General features: G+C 41.7%; 6 protein-coding genes and 1 non-coding gene across 7 annotated transcripts; 3 read left to right on the top strand and 4 right to left on the bottom strand.

Annotated features, from left to right (window-relative positions):
* The first annotated feature begins 643 nt into the window (after positions 1–643).
* On the top strand, positions 644–3,763 carry LOC145705430 (putative extracellular sulfatase Sulf-1 homolog). Its single transcript, XM_081782911.1, has 10 exons — positions 644–1,061; positions 1,111–1,218; positions 1,261–1,487; positions 1,595–1,691; positions 1,731–1,966; positions 2,010–2,729; positions 2,777–3,045; positions 3,090–3,306; positions 3,353–3,537; positions 3,579–3,763. Exons 1-10 carry the CDS (start codon positions 911–913, stop codon positions 3,646–3,648), a joined length of 2,280 nt encoding a protein of 759 aa, XP_081639037.1. The 5' UTR covers positions 644–910; the 3' UTR covers positions 3,649–3,763.
* LOC145712094 (fibrinogen beta chain-like) lies at positions 3,712–5,403 on the top strand. The gene is made up of 5 exons (XM_081789781.1): positions 3,712–3,746; positions 4,440–4,703; positions 4,744–4,953; positions 5,000–5,093; positions 5,131–5,403. The coding sequence occupies exons 1-5, from the start codon at positions 3,712–3,714 to the stop codon at positions 5,314–5,316; spliced, it is 789 nt and encodes a 262-aa protein (XP_081645907.1). The 3' UTR covers positions 5,317–5,403.
* LOC145697781 (ATP-dependent RNA helicase abstrakt-like) lies at positions 5,339–7,543 on the bottom strand. The gene is made up of 6 exons (XM_081774995.1): positions 6,417–7,543; positions 6,085–6,377; positions 5,927–6,045; positions 5,695–5,886; positions 5,563–5,648; positions 5,339–5,519 (listed from the first exon to the last, which is right to left on the bottom strand). The coding sequence occupies exons 1-6, from the start codon at positions 7,539–7,541 to the stop codon at positions 5,397–5,399; spliced, it is 1,938 nt and encodes a 645-aa protein (XP_081631121.1). The 5' UTR covers positions 7,542–7,543; the 3' UTR covers positions 5,339–5,396.
* Positions 7,544–7,570: 27 nt separating this feature from the next.
* Positions 7,571–9,498, bottom strand: LOC145705406 (mitochondrial carrier homolog 2-like). The gene is made up of 7 exons (XM_081782873.1): positions 9,391–9,498; positions 9,227–9,342; positions 8,941–9,180; positions 8,787–8,902; positions 8,021–8,140; positions 7,860–7,978; positions 7,571–7,816 (listed from the first exon to the last, which is right to left on the bottom strand). Exons 1-7 carry the CDS (start codon positions 9,490–9,492, stop codon positions 7,742–7,744), a joined length of 888 nt encoding a protein of 295 aa, XP_081638999.1. The 5' UTR covers positions 9,493–9,498; the 3' UTR covers positions 7,571–7,741.
* On the top strand, positions 8,048–8,790 carry LOC145705415 (uncharacterized). The gene is made up of 4 exons (XM_081782886.1): positions 8,048–8,285; positions 8,332–8,446; positions 8,499–8,609; positions 8,652–8,790. The coding sequence occupies exons 1-4, from the start codon at positions 8,244–8,246 to the stop codon at positions 8,777–8,779; spliced, it is 396 nt and encodes a 131-aa protein (XP_081639012.1). The 5' UTR covers positions 8,048–8,243; the 3' UTR covers positions 8,780–8,790.
* A 24-nt stretch (positions 9,499–9,522) lies between the features above and the next one.
* On the bottom strand, positions 9,523–13,264 carry LOC145705308 (uncharacterized). The gene is made up of 13 exons (XM_081782768.1): positions 13,149–13,264; positions 12,917–13,042; positions 12,301–12,670; positions 12,202–12,257; positions 11,813–12,077; positions 11,559–11,766; positions 11,387–11,517; positions 11,122–11,282; positions 10,877–11,075; positions 10,575–10,680; positions 10,227–10,488; positions 9,967–10,184; positions 9,523–9,902 (listed from the first exon to the last, which is right to left on the bottom strand). Exons 4-13 carry the CDS (start codon positions 12,240–12,242, stop codon positions 9,787–9,789), a joined length of 1,707 nt encoding a protein of 568 aa, XP_081638894.1. The 5' UTR covers positions 12,243–12,257; positions 12,301–12,670; positions 12,917–13,042; positions 13,149–13,264; the 3' UTR covers positions 9,523–9,786.
* TRNAC-GCA (transfer RNA cysteine (anticodon GCA)) lies at positions 10,737–10,808 on the bottom strand. The gene has a single exon. It is a non-coding gene; the product is annotated as a tRNA-Cys (tRNA).
* Positions 13,265–13,733: the final 469 nt, after the last annotated feature.

The raw sequence follows: 13,733 nt of genomic DNA, 5'->3' as shown, positions 1-13,733 counted from the left end.
CAAATGGACATTTTGCTCTTTTTTATTTGATCTGGCTGATTATCCAGCAGTTATCGAATTCAGAGACCCCGAAATTTTCCGCTGACTCGAAAAACTTCAATTTCAAGCCATCTACGATTATTTCCAAATTAAAAAGTCTTCAATAAAGAATAAAGTCTTTATAAATTTTGAGTATCTTTGCGATGGGAACGAAATCTGTCGAAAAAATGATCTATTTAGGGGCGGTACGGTAGCATGCTTCACAATTTTCTTGAAAAGAAGAGTCAAGTCTCCTTTTGTCTTCCGGCCTGTTCTGAACAGATCCTTCCGTTCAAACACTTGCCCTTGATTTAGCAGTTTATATTCCCTCTTCACTAATAAGCTTCATCTTTGGAAGCAACGGTAAATTAAGACCTAGCGCCGATTATTTTGTCAGACACGCGTCGGCCCAGCCACCGTGGTTGGTTTCAGTTCCGGTGACCGGACTGATTGATTATCTGATAAACGACTCCTTAGCCAAATTTCCTATGCGATTTGCTTATATTATTCTGGTTCCATGAAAATCTCGTCGAGGATTACGTCTCAGAGAAACGACCAATTTCTACTTCGAAGATGAAACTATCTAAGATGAAATCTTTTCAAAGAAGATTTACATTTGACCCACTGAGACTTGCCAAAACTGAAAAAAAAAGTCGCGTCATCGGTTTGGGCACGGCATATGACTCTCAGAGGATGAATAATTAAGACGGTGCTCTAGGTTTGTTTGCCCTGAGCTAATTTACTGAATCGCCCCAGAGAAGATGGCGAAAATTGATCGAAGCTGATCGAACCTCATTTTGCTCCTTTTCAATTAGTTTCAAAAGGCAGTCGAGAAAAAAAGGACCGACCGGAACGCTCAGACATGAGAGCTAATTGAACGAACACTGAAGATATGAAAAATTTGCTTCTTTTGGTCAGTTTGGTGACTGCAAAGAGAACCAGAAATTCAGGTCACAATGGCAATAGTCGTTTTCAAAATGGAAAACGACCAAATATTATCATTTTCGTGCTTGATGATCAAGATGTTCAACTCAGATCTCAAGGTAGTTCTATCGGTTGTCTATGATAAAAACATCTGTTATGCTTCTTCAGATGTCATGGTGAAGACTCAAGAGCATCTGATTGATAAGGGTGTTAAATTCAACAATGCATTCACAACAACACCAACCTGCTGTCCTTCGCGTAGCAGCATGTTAACCGGTTCGTAAAAATTTTTTTATGAAATGTAAAATTACCCCAAAGGACTTTACGCTCACAATCATCATGTGATGACGAACAATGAAAACTGCACAGGAGCTGAGTGGATTGAAAAGTTTGAGCCTCGGACATACGGTGCTAAACTTCAAGAAAAAGACTACAAGACTGCTTTCTTTGGCAAGTATCTCAATGAATACAATGGAACGTACGTGCCAAAGGGTTGGAGCAAATGGTTTGCGCTGAGAGGAAACTCGCGATACTACAATTACAAGTTGGCTATATAATACTCAAAATGATCAATATTGTATTTGCATTATTTAGCCAATATTAGGTTAGCTCAACGATCTTAGATTCCTCTGGACTTTTACAGGTGATTTAGGTCGCAGATTTTGATAAAGAGAAAAGAAGTGGACTGCAACTGCACAGCTTCGGTGACAAGCCCGAAGAATATTTCACAGATGTCATCGTTGATAATGGTAAGGTTTCCTTTCAGATTATATAATATATTTGTCTAGCGCTTGAGTACTTCGAGACACACGCCGATGATGCCGAGCCTTTATTGATGGTTTTGAACTTTCCAGCTCCTCATGGGCCGGAAGATGCGCACCCTGACTATCGTCATGTTTACGACCAGCCAAATGAATTTCAGCAGGGAATTCTCGGCGCCCACAGGGATCTGGTTTTCAACAAAACCAGCTGGCAGCCCGGCGAAAAACATTGGTTCATAGCGTCGCAGAAAGAAATGAATGAAGTAAGATCATAGTTACGGGTTTTCATAACAATTGTTATCTCAGGACGATGGTCATTTCACAGACTTGCTACAACGAAGACGACTTCAAACCCTTTTTTCCGTTGACAATGGCATCGAAAGTATCATGAAGGCCGTCGAAGCAAGAAATCAGATGGACAATACTTACTTTATGTACACATCCGACCACGGCTATCATCTTGGCCAATTCGGAGTAGTCAAAGGAAAAGCACTTCCGTACGATTTCGATAGTCGTATTCCATTCTACATGAGAGGACCGTCTATTCCCCGAGGAGAGTTAAGAGAAGAAATCGTTCTCAACATCGATTTGATGCCTACTATTCTTGATATTGCTGGATTCAAGAAAGAGGCAGAACGAGATCTTGATGGAACATCGATTCTCAAAGTTGCTAAAGGCACACAGGATCCAAGAAAATGGCGAAAATACTTCCTTATTGAGCGAGGCAAATTCCCCAACAACATGCTTTTCAGCAAACCAAACAAGCAAGAGTACCTTTCTCAGCTTTGCAGGAGGAAAAAGATGCAAACACCCATCGATGGTCAATCTTGCCAGCCAAAACAAACCCATTACTGTACAAAAGAAGGCGACGAGTGGAAAATCTCAAAGTGCAAAAACCCACCAAAATTGGGAATTACCTTGTCTGCCGATGGAAAGGAGTTCTGCTGTTGCTACGAATGCTACAAAAGACATCAAGCTCATTGTGCTCGCAGAGCGCGCTCGCGAAGAGCTATATTTAGCCCAGCGGTAGAGTAAGAACAGACCATCAATCAGTCTATCAATTTTCCATTTAGCACTTTCCAATGACCTTCAAGTCAAATTTTTGTGATGTTCCCCAAAAAAGTTGCACCTGTGAAAAGCGTCAGAAAACAACATCTTCAAAGCATATCTCTTCACCACAGCGAAGAAAAAATCCTGTAAATCAGATGAAAAACGAGCTTGACAAGGAAAGATCACAGTACAAAGATATGAGAGATTTCCACAAGAGCATTCGGAATCAGCATAATAAGCGTGGAAAACGAAAAGGTGGCGACTGCAAACAACGAGGAATGGCTTGTTTTACGTAAAACTTGACAATGCGAAATAGATATAAAATTCATCCCTTAGTGTTGATGATCAGACCTTCCAGACCCACCCGAAATGGGATCGCGACGAGCAATGCTACTGTATCAATGCTTCCAACGGAACATTTTTCTGCCTTCGTCATCTGTCACAAGAGGAAAACGAGAGGGAAAACTACCTGTATTGCGAGTTTATAACTGGCGAACAAGAGTTTTACGACCTTGAGACAGATAAGAACGCAGAGTTAAACCTTTGGAATCTTGTAAGTCGTAAACATAAGACCTTGAGAAGTGACGTATATCAATCAGGATGAAGAGACGATTCCCGACAGTCCCCTCAAAAGCAGACCGGGAAAGTTCAACAAGCTCAAGGAACGACTGCCGGGATTAAAAGATAAGCTTTTCAATTGCCAAGGAACGAAATGCAAGGAAGAGATAGAATATGGAAATAGAGCCTTTTCCAATAGACGATCTCGAAATAATAATCGAAGAAGGTAATTGATTTCTAACCTTCTTGAGTAAACCAAGTATTTAGTCTGAGACGCAGTAAGAAGAATCCAAGAAGAGCGCGACAGAAACACAAAATAGAAAGATCAACTGAATGACTGTTACTTCAAAATGACTTTTGCTCATTGTAGAGCTAAAGAGTCAGTAATATATTATAGAGTATGTTTCCTCATTATACCGCTTGTCATGCTGCTAGGTAATAAACACACCATATACGCCCAAATTTAATTTATAGTCGATGTTGATTCTATCGAAGATTACGTGTCTGCACCAGTCCGGGAATAAGCCACCTTTGAACCACATTCGGTTGGGCCCGGTTTGCGTGTTTATTGAGTAAATACAAATTTCACCCTATTTACATGTCCCAGATATCACATTTGAAAATCCAGATTCTCGGCTACTGTTTATTGGAATCCTTGTCTTTTCCAGGATGCTGCTATTACTGTTTTTATTCGTACTGGACTTTAGTGAGGGAAATAGAGATCGTCGAAAGGGATTAGGGTTAGACAAAAAATTGAGTAATTTTACGCAAGAGAACATCGGGGCAAATCCTCAACAGAGCACAAGTAACCACAGGAATTGTTCATTCTTCAGGTACGGCCGCAAAAGAAGAACTTAACCCAGTTTATCGTTAGAGAAAAATCCCGCTCGTTACATAAAATGGCAACGTCGTGTGGGGAGATTTATCAATCAGGTTGTATGACAACTGGTAGATATTATATCAGAGTCGGCAATAGAAGAAGAATACCGGTACTTTGTGACATGGACACAGATGGAGGTGGTTGGACTGTTGTTCATTCACACGGTGTTAGACATCCAGAAGAATTTAGGAAAGGTTCAGAAAATGATAAAAGGAATGATAGAAAAAGCGTTTTCGAATCTGTTAAAGATGCTACAAAGAAACTTCGGTAGATTCCCCGACTTTCGAAGGGAGAAAATGTCGTCGGGCAGTTGGACAAGCAAATTGGAACTCGACCTGGGAAGAGTACATTATCGGCTTTGGAGAGATCCCAAGTGCAGAAGGAAGAAATGATTTCTGGCTTGGTTTGGATAATATCTTCGAGTTGAGCAATGCAGGGAGAGGGACTGAAGCTAGAATTGAACTCTATAACTGGGGAGGGGAGCGAAGCTGGGCAAAATACGGAACTTTCATGTATGATCTATTCTACTGGTACAACCATGGTATTTTTAAGGGTCTCTGATATCGATTTTGGATATCGACTGACTGTGAAGAATTTCGAAGACAACAAGGACCTCCCTGTTCACGATGCATTTTCTGGAGTGACGGAAAATTTCCTTTGCAGAGGAAGAAACTGTCCAAACAGAAGGGAGAACAGACAAAACTCAAAGCAGAATGGGCAAATGTTCACAACGAAGGATAGGGATAACGACAATTACTGCAGGTATCTAAATGTAAGACTGACAGAATTGAAGAAAGATTTATTTCAGACCAACAGCCATCAAACGCGACGGATCGCCCGAGTATAAGGAAGAAGACAAGGCTTGTGAGATGACTCATTCTAATACTAACTGTGCGATTGAGGTAAAAGTCCTTTCAGTGCGAATTTTTAGTTTTTTAGGAACAATCAGGCTTCTGGTTCAATTCTTGCTCCGCTGTTAATCTGAATGGGCCGATCTATAGAACAAATCCAGAGCGTGAAAGACAGAAGGCTCTTCCCGCGGGAATGATTTGGGCTACTTGGCAGAAGCAGACAAGTCTCATGTTTTCAAGTATCAAATTGCGACCGCGAAACTTTAATTCCTGAAAATACATGTAAAAAATTGTTTTGTGGAACTTTATTGCAAGAAAGAAGGCAGTTTGAAATAAACAAGTTAAAAGTGAAAGTTAGTAATCTTGCGCTCCTTGGGCGATGTAATCCTTCTTTGCATTCGTTTTCAGTCTTTGGACGGATTCGATCTTTGGGCATTCCGTGATACGATGGCCAAGACCGCCGCAGTAAGTACAACCCTAGAATTGTCGTAAGAATGCGATCACGCAAGGTTCGCTTTACCTTTTCATTCATCTCGTGTTCAGGCAAGTCGGGCTCAATATCTTGCAGGAAAACTGGCACACTTTGATTAGCTTCCAAAACCAGCCCTAAATGTCATTGATATTTCGAAACAACAATTGTTGTAAAGAGAACCTCTGAGGTCAAGAAGAATTGATTTATCGCAAGATTTTGAGTTGACAAAAGTCGTTGCTACTCCTTGATGATTTCCTCGGCCAGTTCTTCCGATTCTATGAATGTAGTTTTCGATGTCTTCTGGCATGTCATAGTTGATAACATGCTCAATTTCTGGGAAATCAAGACCCTTTGACGCAATATCCGTGGCAACTAAGAAGAGTTGAATATTGATAATAGTCAGGAAAAAAACCTAAAACATCTTTCTCCCCGGCACGGAATTGTCTACAGGCTTCCATACGATCTTCTTGATCTTTTCCCCCATGAATAGCGGCGCATTCAACTCCTTTCAGAAGGAGGTATTCATGGACCCTAGAAATTTATAAGAAATGTCTCTATAGAAAATCTTACTTATCAACAGCTCGTTTTCTCTCAGCAAATATCAGTACAGGAGGCGATGTTTTCTGAAGCATTTGCAGGACTGTAACGACCTTAGCTTCGTCCAATACATATTCGATATCTTGCCGAATATTGAGATTCGCAGCTCCTGCGCGGCCAACATTCACTGTCAAAGGATGTACTAGAGCTGACTTAGCGAAGTCTTTGATTTTCATAGGCATAGTCGCGGAGTAAAGAAGCGTCTGGCGTTGCGCTTTGAAGTAAGAAAGAATGAAACGAACGTCTTCTTCGAATCCCATGTCAACCTAAATAAAATAGATTGGGATCTTCACATAGGATCGTACCATTCTATCAGCTTCATCAAGCACAAGCTGTTTGCAGCATGACAAATGTATCATCCCTTTCTGAAGCATATCCATAAGTCGACCAGGGGTTCCTACAAGAATATGCACTCCCCTCCTCACAACGCTAATAGTCTCCTTTAACGGAGTACCACCAATAGCAACGGCGACTCTCAAAGAAGGAAAGCCACCAGCATCCAAGTGATCAGCGAGGTACTGTAGTTCGTGACCTGTTTGCTTCGCCAGCTCGCGCGAAGGACAAATGACAAGCGAGAAGGGCCCTTCGTCCCGTACAAAGGGCATTTCTATTTCTTGCTCCAAAGCGGCCATTATAAGAGGAATTGAAAAACTCAGTGTCTTTCCCGAGCCGGTAAAGCTTATTCCAATCATGTCACGTCCCGTGAACGCCGCGGGAATGCCCTGCATCTGAATAGGCGAGGGTGTGGTGATGCCTTTGCGTTTTAGCGCGGAAATGAGACAAGCTGGGAGCTTCATGTCGCGGAATCGTTTACAAGGAGGCGGGCAACCTTCGCCCTCGACGATGATCTTCAGTCTTTTTCGAACATCCTTGGCGTATTTATCCCCTAGATCTCTCATCCACTTTGGCGGCTGCCAACTTGTTTGAAGTGGTTGACTATAAACGACTCCAGCAGCAAGCTGTTGGTCAGAAACTAAGGCTCGTTCTTGCCTCACGCCCTCAAGAATCTTCTTTTCTTCAGCTTCTTGCTTCTTTGCACTATTATGAAGCAGTTCATTCTTGACATCTTCAAGACGCGCAGCTTTGTGCTCATCATAAAGTGATCTTTGGGCCATTGGCTTTGGCTCTGGAACGGGAGGGGGTGCTGGCATTGAAATGCTGCTATCGTCGACAGAGGTTGGCTTGTTCCAGTCTGGAACTCGCGCTTCAACCGGTTTCTTGACTTCTTTTTCTGGCTCTTTGACTTTCATAAGTGGCTCGGGTTTCTTTGGTTCTTCTTTGCTTGGCTTTCTTTTCTTGTCGGACGCATTTTGAAGTTTTTGGAACATCTCCTTTCTTCGTTCCTTCAAGGGGACATACAGTGGCTCGTCATCGTCTGAAGACGAAGAGGACTTTTCGAGCTCTTCCCTTCGATACCGTTTCAAAGTCATTTTCTAACAAGAATGCTTGTCATTAAAGATTTCAATCAAGAGACGTTTTATTTCAATTTCAGTTGTCAGAGCAAAAATCTCCCATGATCAGATAGAGAAGTCATGATGAAGTAAATAGGGCGTTTGAACATGTAAAAATTTTGAATTATCAGAGGAAAATTGGAATTATAAATAAGATATACAGTCGATCTAATTCTAACTCAAACAGCGGACTCCTGAGATTTGATGCTTCGAGCTTTTCGAGAGAAGAAGATGCTGCTACCTCGGCTGTGTTCCTTTGAAAATGGGTTGAGAATACAAGAATAGTGTAATGAGTACCTTTGAGGAGTAAAGTTTTGAAAGAATTTGAAGCCAGGTCAGTTCAGGATGAGTGTTGAGGATGGAACTTGTTCCCTGGATGCACTGGATGTTAGATACCAAGTGAAGAGGATACGCAACTAATTTCGATTGATCACAAGCTTTTGCAAAAGAAAACTTACCGCTAGAAACAGCGAGGCTTAGAATGAGCGGCATGGTTTTGTCCACAACTTCATCTGCTTTTGATTTCATGTTCTGCTCATACAAATACACGAGCGTATTCATGCCAAAGACGGTGATCGCTAAAATAAAAGATGTCAATAAAGAGGCTCGTCATGGAGACACCGCGGGAGGTTGATTTCCTTCGCACATTTGCGATTTCGTGAGCTCAAAAGAGGATCAACGATGAACGACGATAGTGCAAAATTAACCAAAGAGCAATGCGAGGTAAACTTTTTCATAAGGCTTCTAACGGAACTCAATCCATTTTAAGAAATGGCAGGAGACTTTTCTTACGATTAGCTGCGATAAATTGAGCGAGAAGAAAAGGGAAGATTACTTTAAAATGGAATGCGTCGAGCCCCTGTTTCTCTGCGGCCAATCTTCTAGTGAGTGAAGTTATCAATAAAAATAGCAGGTTTTTATTAAAACCTTTTAAAGAGTGTCCTAACTCGACTTCGCCGCTTCAAGAATATCTTTCACTGCACTTCCAAGACGATTGCTTTAACGCTACTGCGGAAGAAGAGGGACAGATCAAAGCTAAGATCCTAGGTAATGCTTCGAAACAGACAAGCTTTTCTATCCTGAGTTTAGAAAACTACGGAGGCTGCGATCAATTCAACGCATCACTTCTTGAGCCCTGTCGATCCAGCTCCGAATCAGCTCATTTGACGATGGCACCGTTTTTCATGCTCTTTTTCATGCTGTTTCTATTTAAATAAATCGTACCTTCATGAAAGAGACGTGGCAGAAGTCCAGAGAACCAAGCATTTTCACTTGCAATTTCTTTCAGTCCCTCGAGCAGGCTTGATTGATTCTTGCCATCAGCAATTGATGCAATTTGTCTTCAACAATAAACAAGACAGCTTTGCTCTAATCTTACCTGATAGCAATGACGCAAAAAGGCCTTGAACAAATGATTCCAGTAGCTTGGATCGAGAACTGTTTTACAGACTTGGAGATAACTTCATCGAAGCTTTTTGGATTCTCGTAGTTCTTGTTCAAAAACAAATCGTCGATTTGCGGTTCTGCAACAGTCTGAGTGATCGAACTGACCATCGTCTCGGCCATTTTCGCTGAAAGTCCTGCGTAGATGACTTCCCGAGATAAAAGTCCTGCATCGCTAGCGAGGAAAATGAATTCATTTGCTTCAAATATGGATGACTTACAAAAGATATCCAGTAAAAACACCGTTGTAAAAATGGCCTCCTGGGTTGAAAATTTTCAATGCACTTGGAGCCTTGTAGAACGGACTCGCCGGTTCGTGACCAAGCTGGATCAAATGCTAGAAAAAAAAATTGTCACAAACTGTGCATAATCGGGTCTAACTGACTCTAGCCTGTGTTACGGGATGTGAAACGGAGCAAATGGCTACTTGAAAGCCGATTTTGCTCCAGTCGATTTCGCCTTTTTTAGATTCGTCTTTCGCGCTCATTCTGATAAGGAAAGAGGGTTGAAATTTCAGTATGTAATCGTTTATTGTAGCCCCAAAATGAGCTTCGGAATGCTTGGCAGTTGGTAATATAAATAAGTGCATATTTTTCGTGGGCTTTTCGTGGAAGCAGATAAGTATAGTAGTTTCGTGAGTGTTTTTGGTTTTCTTTTCTGTTAGGAACAGTTTTTTTACATGTGATCGTCGCGTTGTGAAATTGAGTGAACTGATACGCTGTTTTTGAAATTAAGAATGTTGAGTAAGGAATGTCCAACAGTTTCTTCGATTGATTATTGGTCAGGATGTCGTCGATTTTGATAGGCGTTTGCGGTACTTCTTGCAGCGGAGGAATTCGAAAGGGATGTTCAGTTTCTCGGCGAATTTTTTGAGCTCTGCGTCGCCTTTTGAGGAGACTAAAATCGGAGTTAGAAGAAAAATAGATTTGTTTGGACGCTTTTTTCATCGAATTAAACTTACCAAGTATGAATTTGTCCTTGAGTGAGCGAATATCACGCATCGTAATAAAAACGCCCTGTTCTCCGTAGAAATTCGTCTGTAGTCTTGAGGCTTCTACTGTGCATCCTTTTGAGGCAACTTGTTTCGGAGGTGGTAGTCTTGCGTTTTCGCCAGACTTGATTTTATTCAGGATATCTTTCATGAAATACGCAACGAAGGGCGTTACGTATTCGTCGCAGCTAGAAAGACGATTTGAAAGAGAAGCAAGAAAAATTGCTCACCAATTGTTCTGGAGGTCTGAATCATGGCAAGCGAGAGTAGAGCTAATCAACTCGGTGATCTTGCTGTCCGTAAGTTCCATACTGCAATCGTTGTTCATTTCTTGCCGGATTTCTCGGTGCACCTCGACGAATTCAAGAACTCGGATGAAAATTGAGCCGCCGAGAACCGCCGCAGTCCACTGGTACGATTCAGGATCCAGCTTCATTAGATCCAGGATCGTTGCGCAGAAACACAGTAGTTTCTCGTTGAAGCGGGGCATTACTGAATAACAAAAATTTTATCTAAGTTCTAGCTCCAAAGATAAAAATAAGTTTTCATTTTCTGATTGGTCGGTTTTTAACTATTACCTGAATCTTCTGTCCAAAACTCTGGTGCTTGGCAAAAGAGAAGGATGAAAGAAAGTGGTGTAAGAGCTTCTACTCTCCATTTTAGATGTCTCAGCATGTCGAATTCCTGAAAATGTTCCATTATTTTGAGTGAAAACAAGATTTTGTTATGAGAAAAAATTAAGGGGACACCCGGGTTTGAACCGGGGACCTCTCGATCTGCAGTCGAATGCTCTACCACTGAGCTATATCCCCACTGGACACTGCCCCGAAGATAGGCTTTATAAATTGAATTTTAGAAAGACGAAAACAGCTGTTCTTACGATTTTGACAAGATCGTCAATTGTAACTGCCCCATCTGAGTATTCTACAAGTCGATAGATGTCCGGAGGCGTGACTTCTTCCATCTTGGCGGCGAGGTAGAGGCAGGAAGTGCCCAAAGTCTGCAGCTGGCTTTTCGGAATGATTTCTCGGTGGAACATGTATCGGTCCAGTAAGCTTATTGCCAGGTGAAAGGTTGTTCTGAAAAAAATTTTAATGAAAAAAAAACTTTTCGGGTTTAGCAGACCTTCTATATTTTTCTTCAGTAGCGACTTCCAGTAGCCATTCTATCAGAACACACCTGTGTCGCTCCATTACCTTGCCTTCTGTTTCTGGATCTTGAGGATTGTAAATCGAACACGGGACGGCCTTGTCTTTGATATCCGTCACCATCCCCCTGTACAGCTCCTGAAACACAAATACTCAATTAGCAAAAAATCAATCAAACTGACGATTGAACGATCAAAGACCGAAAGTTTTAAATATCAATTAGTTTTGAAATTGAAGTCTACCTGGTATGGAAAACAACGCTTGGCGGATTCTTTGATCGGAAGAGCTCCTTCTGTCGAGTTTTCTTCGTCTGTTTCGGGCGTCAGTAAGTTTTCCAAGTTCGGAAGCTTTATTTCGTCCTTTACAGGCGTCTCTAAAAACGAAGTTCTATCCTGTCTCATTTTTTATCCTCACCTGATTTTTCCTGTATCGAATTTACAGTTGGAGTTGCTATGGACCGCCTCCTCTTCGCTTTTAACTTCTTTCTTTCTTTTTCGTTGGTGAATTCGGGGAGAGGTTCGATTCTATCATCAGAGGCAGTTTCGAGAGCTATCATTTTTCGGACATCTTCGTCGCGGACGATTTTCACTGAGGATGTGTTTTCGGGTCCCATCGACCTGCGCTAGAATGGAGTTTACTAATTGACTGTAGCTTGAATTAAAAAATACCTTGCTAGTTTGTTGAACAGAAGATTCGTCGTCGGAGTTCTGTCGCTTGACGGACCTCCTCCTCGTGTTTCTCGTCCTGCTTTCCGTGAGAACATCTTGAACTGATTTTTGTTGTTTTGAGGTGTCTTTTTCGTTGAGGGTTGAAGTTATTTGCGCTGTTATGACTGCCTGTTCTTCGATTAGCCGGGGCAGGTTCTCTGATTCGGAAGACTTTCGCTCGACTGGAGGAACTCGGTTGGTCACTCCATCGGTTGTTCTACGCCTTTTGCTAGGTTTCAAAGAGCTCTAGAAATCCCCATCAAAATCTTTGATTTGGTAGTTGTTCGAGCGCATAAAAAGCGCTTTATCTCAAGGACTTAAGGGTTCTAGAGCTCGGAAAACCTTTCCTTCGTAATCTCTTCCATCTGTTTCTGAGACTGGAATCGGACATCGTCTCTGATATGCTCTAGAAATCGATTTGAACGCCGCTGAATGAGTTTTCGACTTACCTGTTTTAGGTACAACTTTGAAATTTTCGAAAAATCACTCTCTAAGATGGCCAGTGGCACCCACGCAAATATCGCTAAGCCAGCCGCGAAAAGAGGCGATCCGCTAAACCGATATTTTCAGATCCCGGTGATCACTGAGCCGAATCCATTCTAAAACAAAAACAATTTCAGGCTTCAATCAAAATTGAAACTTCGAAAAAACGGATGAAGAACAGATTGTTTGAAGAATTTTGAAGAATCATCGAAAAATTGAAATTCTAGCTCAGCGTGAGATCAGAGCTCGCTCACAGCGGGGGAGGAGTAAACTACTTCATAAAATGCTTCATCCCCAATTTGAGGGCCTTCGTTTTTGTCCGGGCGATGAAGGACTCTTCTTTCAAAAAATAAGGGTCACAAAAAGAAAACACCATAAATCAACAATCAGAAATTATCAAAATGTGACCCACAAAAATGTCACCTGAAACACTGGTTTTTACACCACGAAATCTACTTCTTATATTTGTACAAAATTTAGGGGGTTAGTGGACATTATCTTTGAAAAGTCAAACTCTTAATTTTAATCTTTTGGAGAGTCAAGGTCGTATAAACGTTTTTATTAGCGCATAAATTAAGGGACCCTATTTCATTATCGCGTCCATAACCCGAATCGTCGCCTCCTGTAACGAGTCCAGCTTGACTGTATCTCTTTCAAAATCGCACATTGCCTCAAAATGTTGCTGCACACTTTCCAGCGTCGCTTCCTCTTTTCGATGGGTTTCAGATTTTACGCCTCACTTGGCAAAGTCGTCCCTTTCCGGTCTCATGCATCGATTTTTAGTTTCTTTGCAAGAGTTTGAATTAACCCGCGCCTTTGGATTTTGCGAAAACGGCGCCGGCAGCGCTCTCGGTTTGAATCTTCGCAGCCCAGCCAGCGGCTACTTCGAAGACGGAGCCAGTTTCTGAACAGGACTCGTGGCAGAGGTACTTTTCGATGGTCAAAGAATATTTAAGAATAGTCCAATTTAGCCACCTAAGGATCCCTTTTTCATTAAGGGACCCGGGCGAGTGACGAGAAGTCCAACTACACGCGCTCGCCATTGATCTTTTAGAATAGCTTTTTCGAAATTTCTTTTTGCTAAACATATCTTCATTCTCTCAGCTTTCACCTCCCATTTTCAGATTTTTTATATCATTATTAATTCTTGAGCTAGGATGAATAAAAGAAGCGCAACTTCAAAAGGATTCAACTCCTGCAAACTTCATTTTATTTTTATGAAACCAGCACCATTGAAAAGCCCATTAAATTCTGAACAGATTCCACTTAATGCGCTAAGCTGAAACTGTACTCATTTGCGATAAAGGTTAGATAAACAAGATAACTTAGCGCGCGCCAAGCGGGAATCATGTCCCGGGAGCCCAAAATACCCCAAAATAGCCCGATCGGAGCGTCCTGC

The sequence above is a fragment of the Oikopleura dioica genome, chromosome 1, assembly GCF_907165135.1.
Source record: "Oikopleura dioica chromosome 1, OKI2018_I68_1.0, whole genome shotgun sequence".
In the NCBI taxonomy this organism is placed as follows: domain Eukaryota; kingdom Metazoa; phylum Chordata; class Appendicularia; order Copelata; family Oikopleuridae; genus Oikopleura; species Oikopleura dioica.
This window is presented reverse-complemented; position numbering and strand designations above follow the sequence as displayed.

Excerpts from the sequence above, each read along its gene's own strand:
- LOC145705406 (XM_081782873.1), bottom strand. The coding sequence starts at position 9,492 with ATGAGCGCGAAAGACGAATCTAAAAAAGGCGAAATCGACTGGAGCAAA. Across the intron at positions 8,141-8,786 it reads GCCACGTCTCTTTCATGAAG|CGATCACCGTCTTTGGCATG; the intron begins GTACGATTTATT and ends CTTTTATTTTAG. Across the intron at positions 7,817-7,859 it reads CAAAACTTTACTCCTCAAAG|GAACACAGCCGAGGTAGCAG; the intron begins GTACTCATTACA and ends CCATTTTCAAAG.
- LOC145712094 (XM_081789781.1), top strand. The coding sequence starts at position 3,712 with ATGTTTCCTCATTATACCGCTTGTCATGCTGCTAG. Across the intron at positions 3,747-4,439 it reads ACCGCTTGTCATGCTGCTAG|ATGCTACAAAGAAACTTCGG; the intron begins GTAATAAACACA and ends AATCTGTTAAAG. Across the intron at positions 4,704-4,743 it reads GCAAAATACGGAACTTTCAT|GGTCTCTGATATCGATTTTG; the intron begins GTATGATCTATT and ends GGTATTTTTAAG.
- LOC145697781 (XM_081774995.1), bottom strand. The coding sequence starts at position 7,541 with ATGACTTTGAAACGGTATCGAAGGGAAGAGCTCGAAAAGTCCTCTTCG. Across the intron at positions 5,887-5,926 it reads CGGGGAGAAAGATGTTTTAG|TTGCCACGGATATTGCGTCA; the intron begins GTTTTTTTCCTG and ends AACTCTTCTTAG. Across the intron at positions 5,649-5,694 it reads AATTCTTCTTGACCTCAGAG|GGCTGGTTTTGGAAGCTAAT; the intron begins GTTCTCTTTACA and ends AATGACATTTAG.
- LOC145705308 (XM_081782768.1), bottom strand. The coding sequence starts at position 12,242 with ATGTCCGATTCCAGTCTCAGAAACAGATGGAAGAGATTACG. Across the intron at positions 11,283-11,386 it reads AGCGTTGTTTTCCATACCAG|GAGCTGTACAGGGGGATGGT; the intron begins GTAGACTTCAAT and ends TTTGTGTTTCAG. Across the intron at positions 10,489-10,574 it reads GTTTTGGACAGAAGATTCAG|TAATGCCCCGCTTCAACGAG; the intron begins GTAATAGTTAAA and ends TTTGTTATTCAG.
- LOC145705415 (XM_081782886.1), top strand. The coding sequence starts at position 8,244 with ATGAACGACGATAGTGCAAAATTAACCAAAGAGCAATGCGAG. Across the intron at positions 8,286-8,331 it reads TAACCAAAGAGCAATGCGAG|AAATGGCAGGAGACTTTTCT; the intron begins GTAAACTTTTTC and ends ATCCATTTTAAG. Across the intron at positions 8,610-8,651 it reads GATCAAAGCTAAGATCCTAG|AAAACTACGGAGGCTGCGAT; the intron begins GTAATGCTTCGA and ends TCCTGAGTTTAG.
- LOC145705430 (XM_081782911.1), top strand. The coding sequence starts at position 911 with ATGAAAAATTTGCTTCTTTTGGTCAGTTTGGTGACTGCAAAGAGAACC. Across the intron at positions 1,219-1,260 it reads GCGTAGCAGCATGTTAACCG|GACTTTACGCTCACAATCAT; the intron begins GTTCGTAAAAAT and ends ATTACCCCAAAG. Across the intron at positions 2,730-2,776 it reads GAGCTATATTTAGCCCAGCG|CACTTTCCAATGACCTTCAA; the intron begins GTAGAGTAAGAA and ends TTTTCCATTTAG.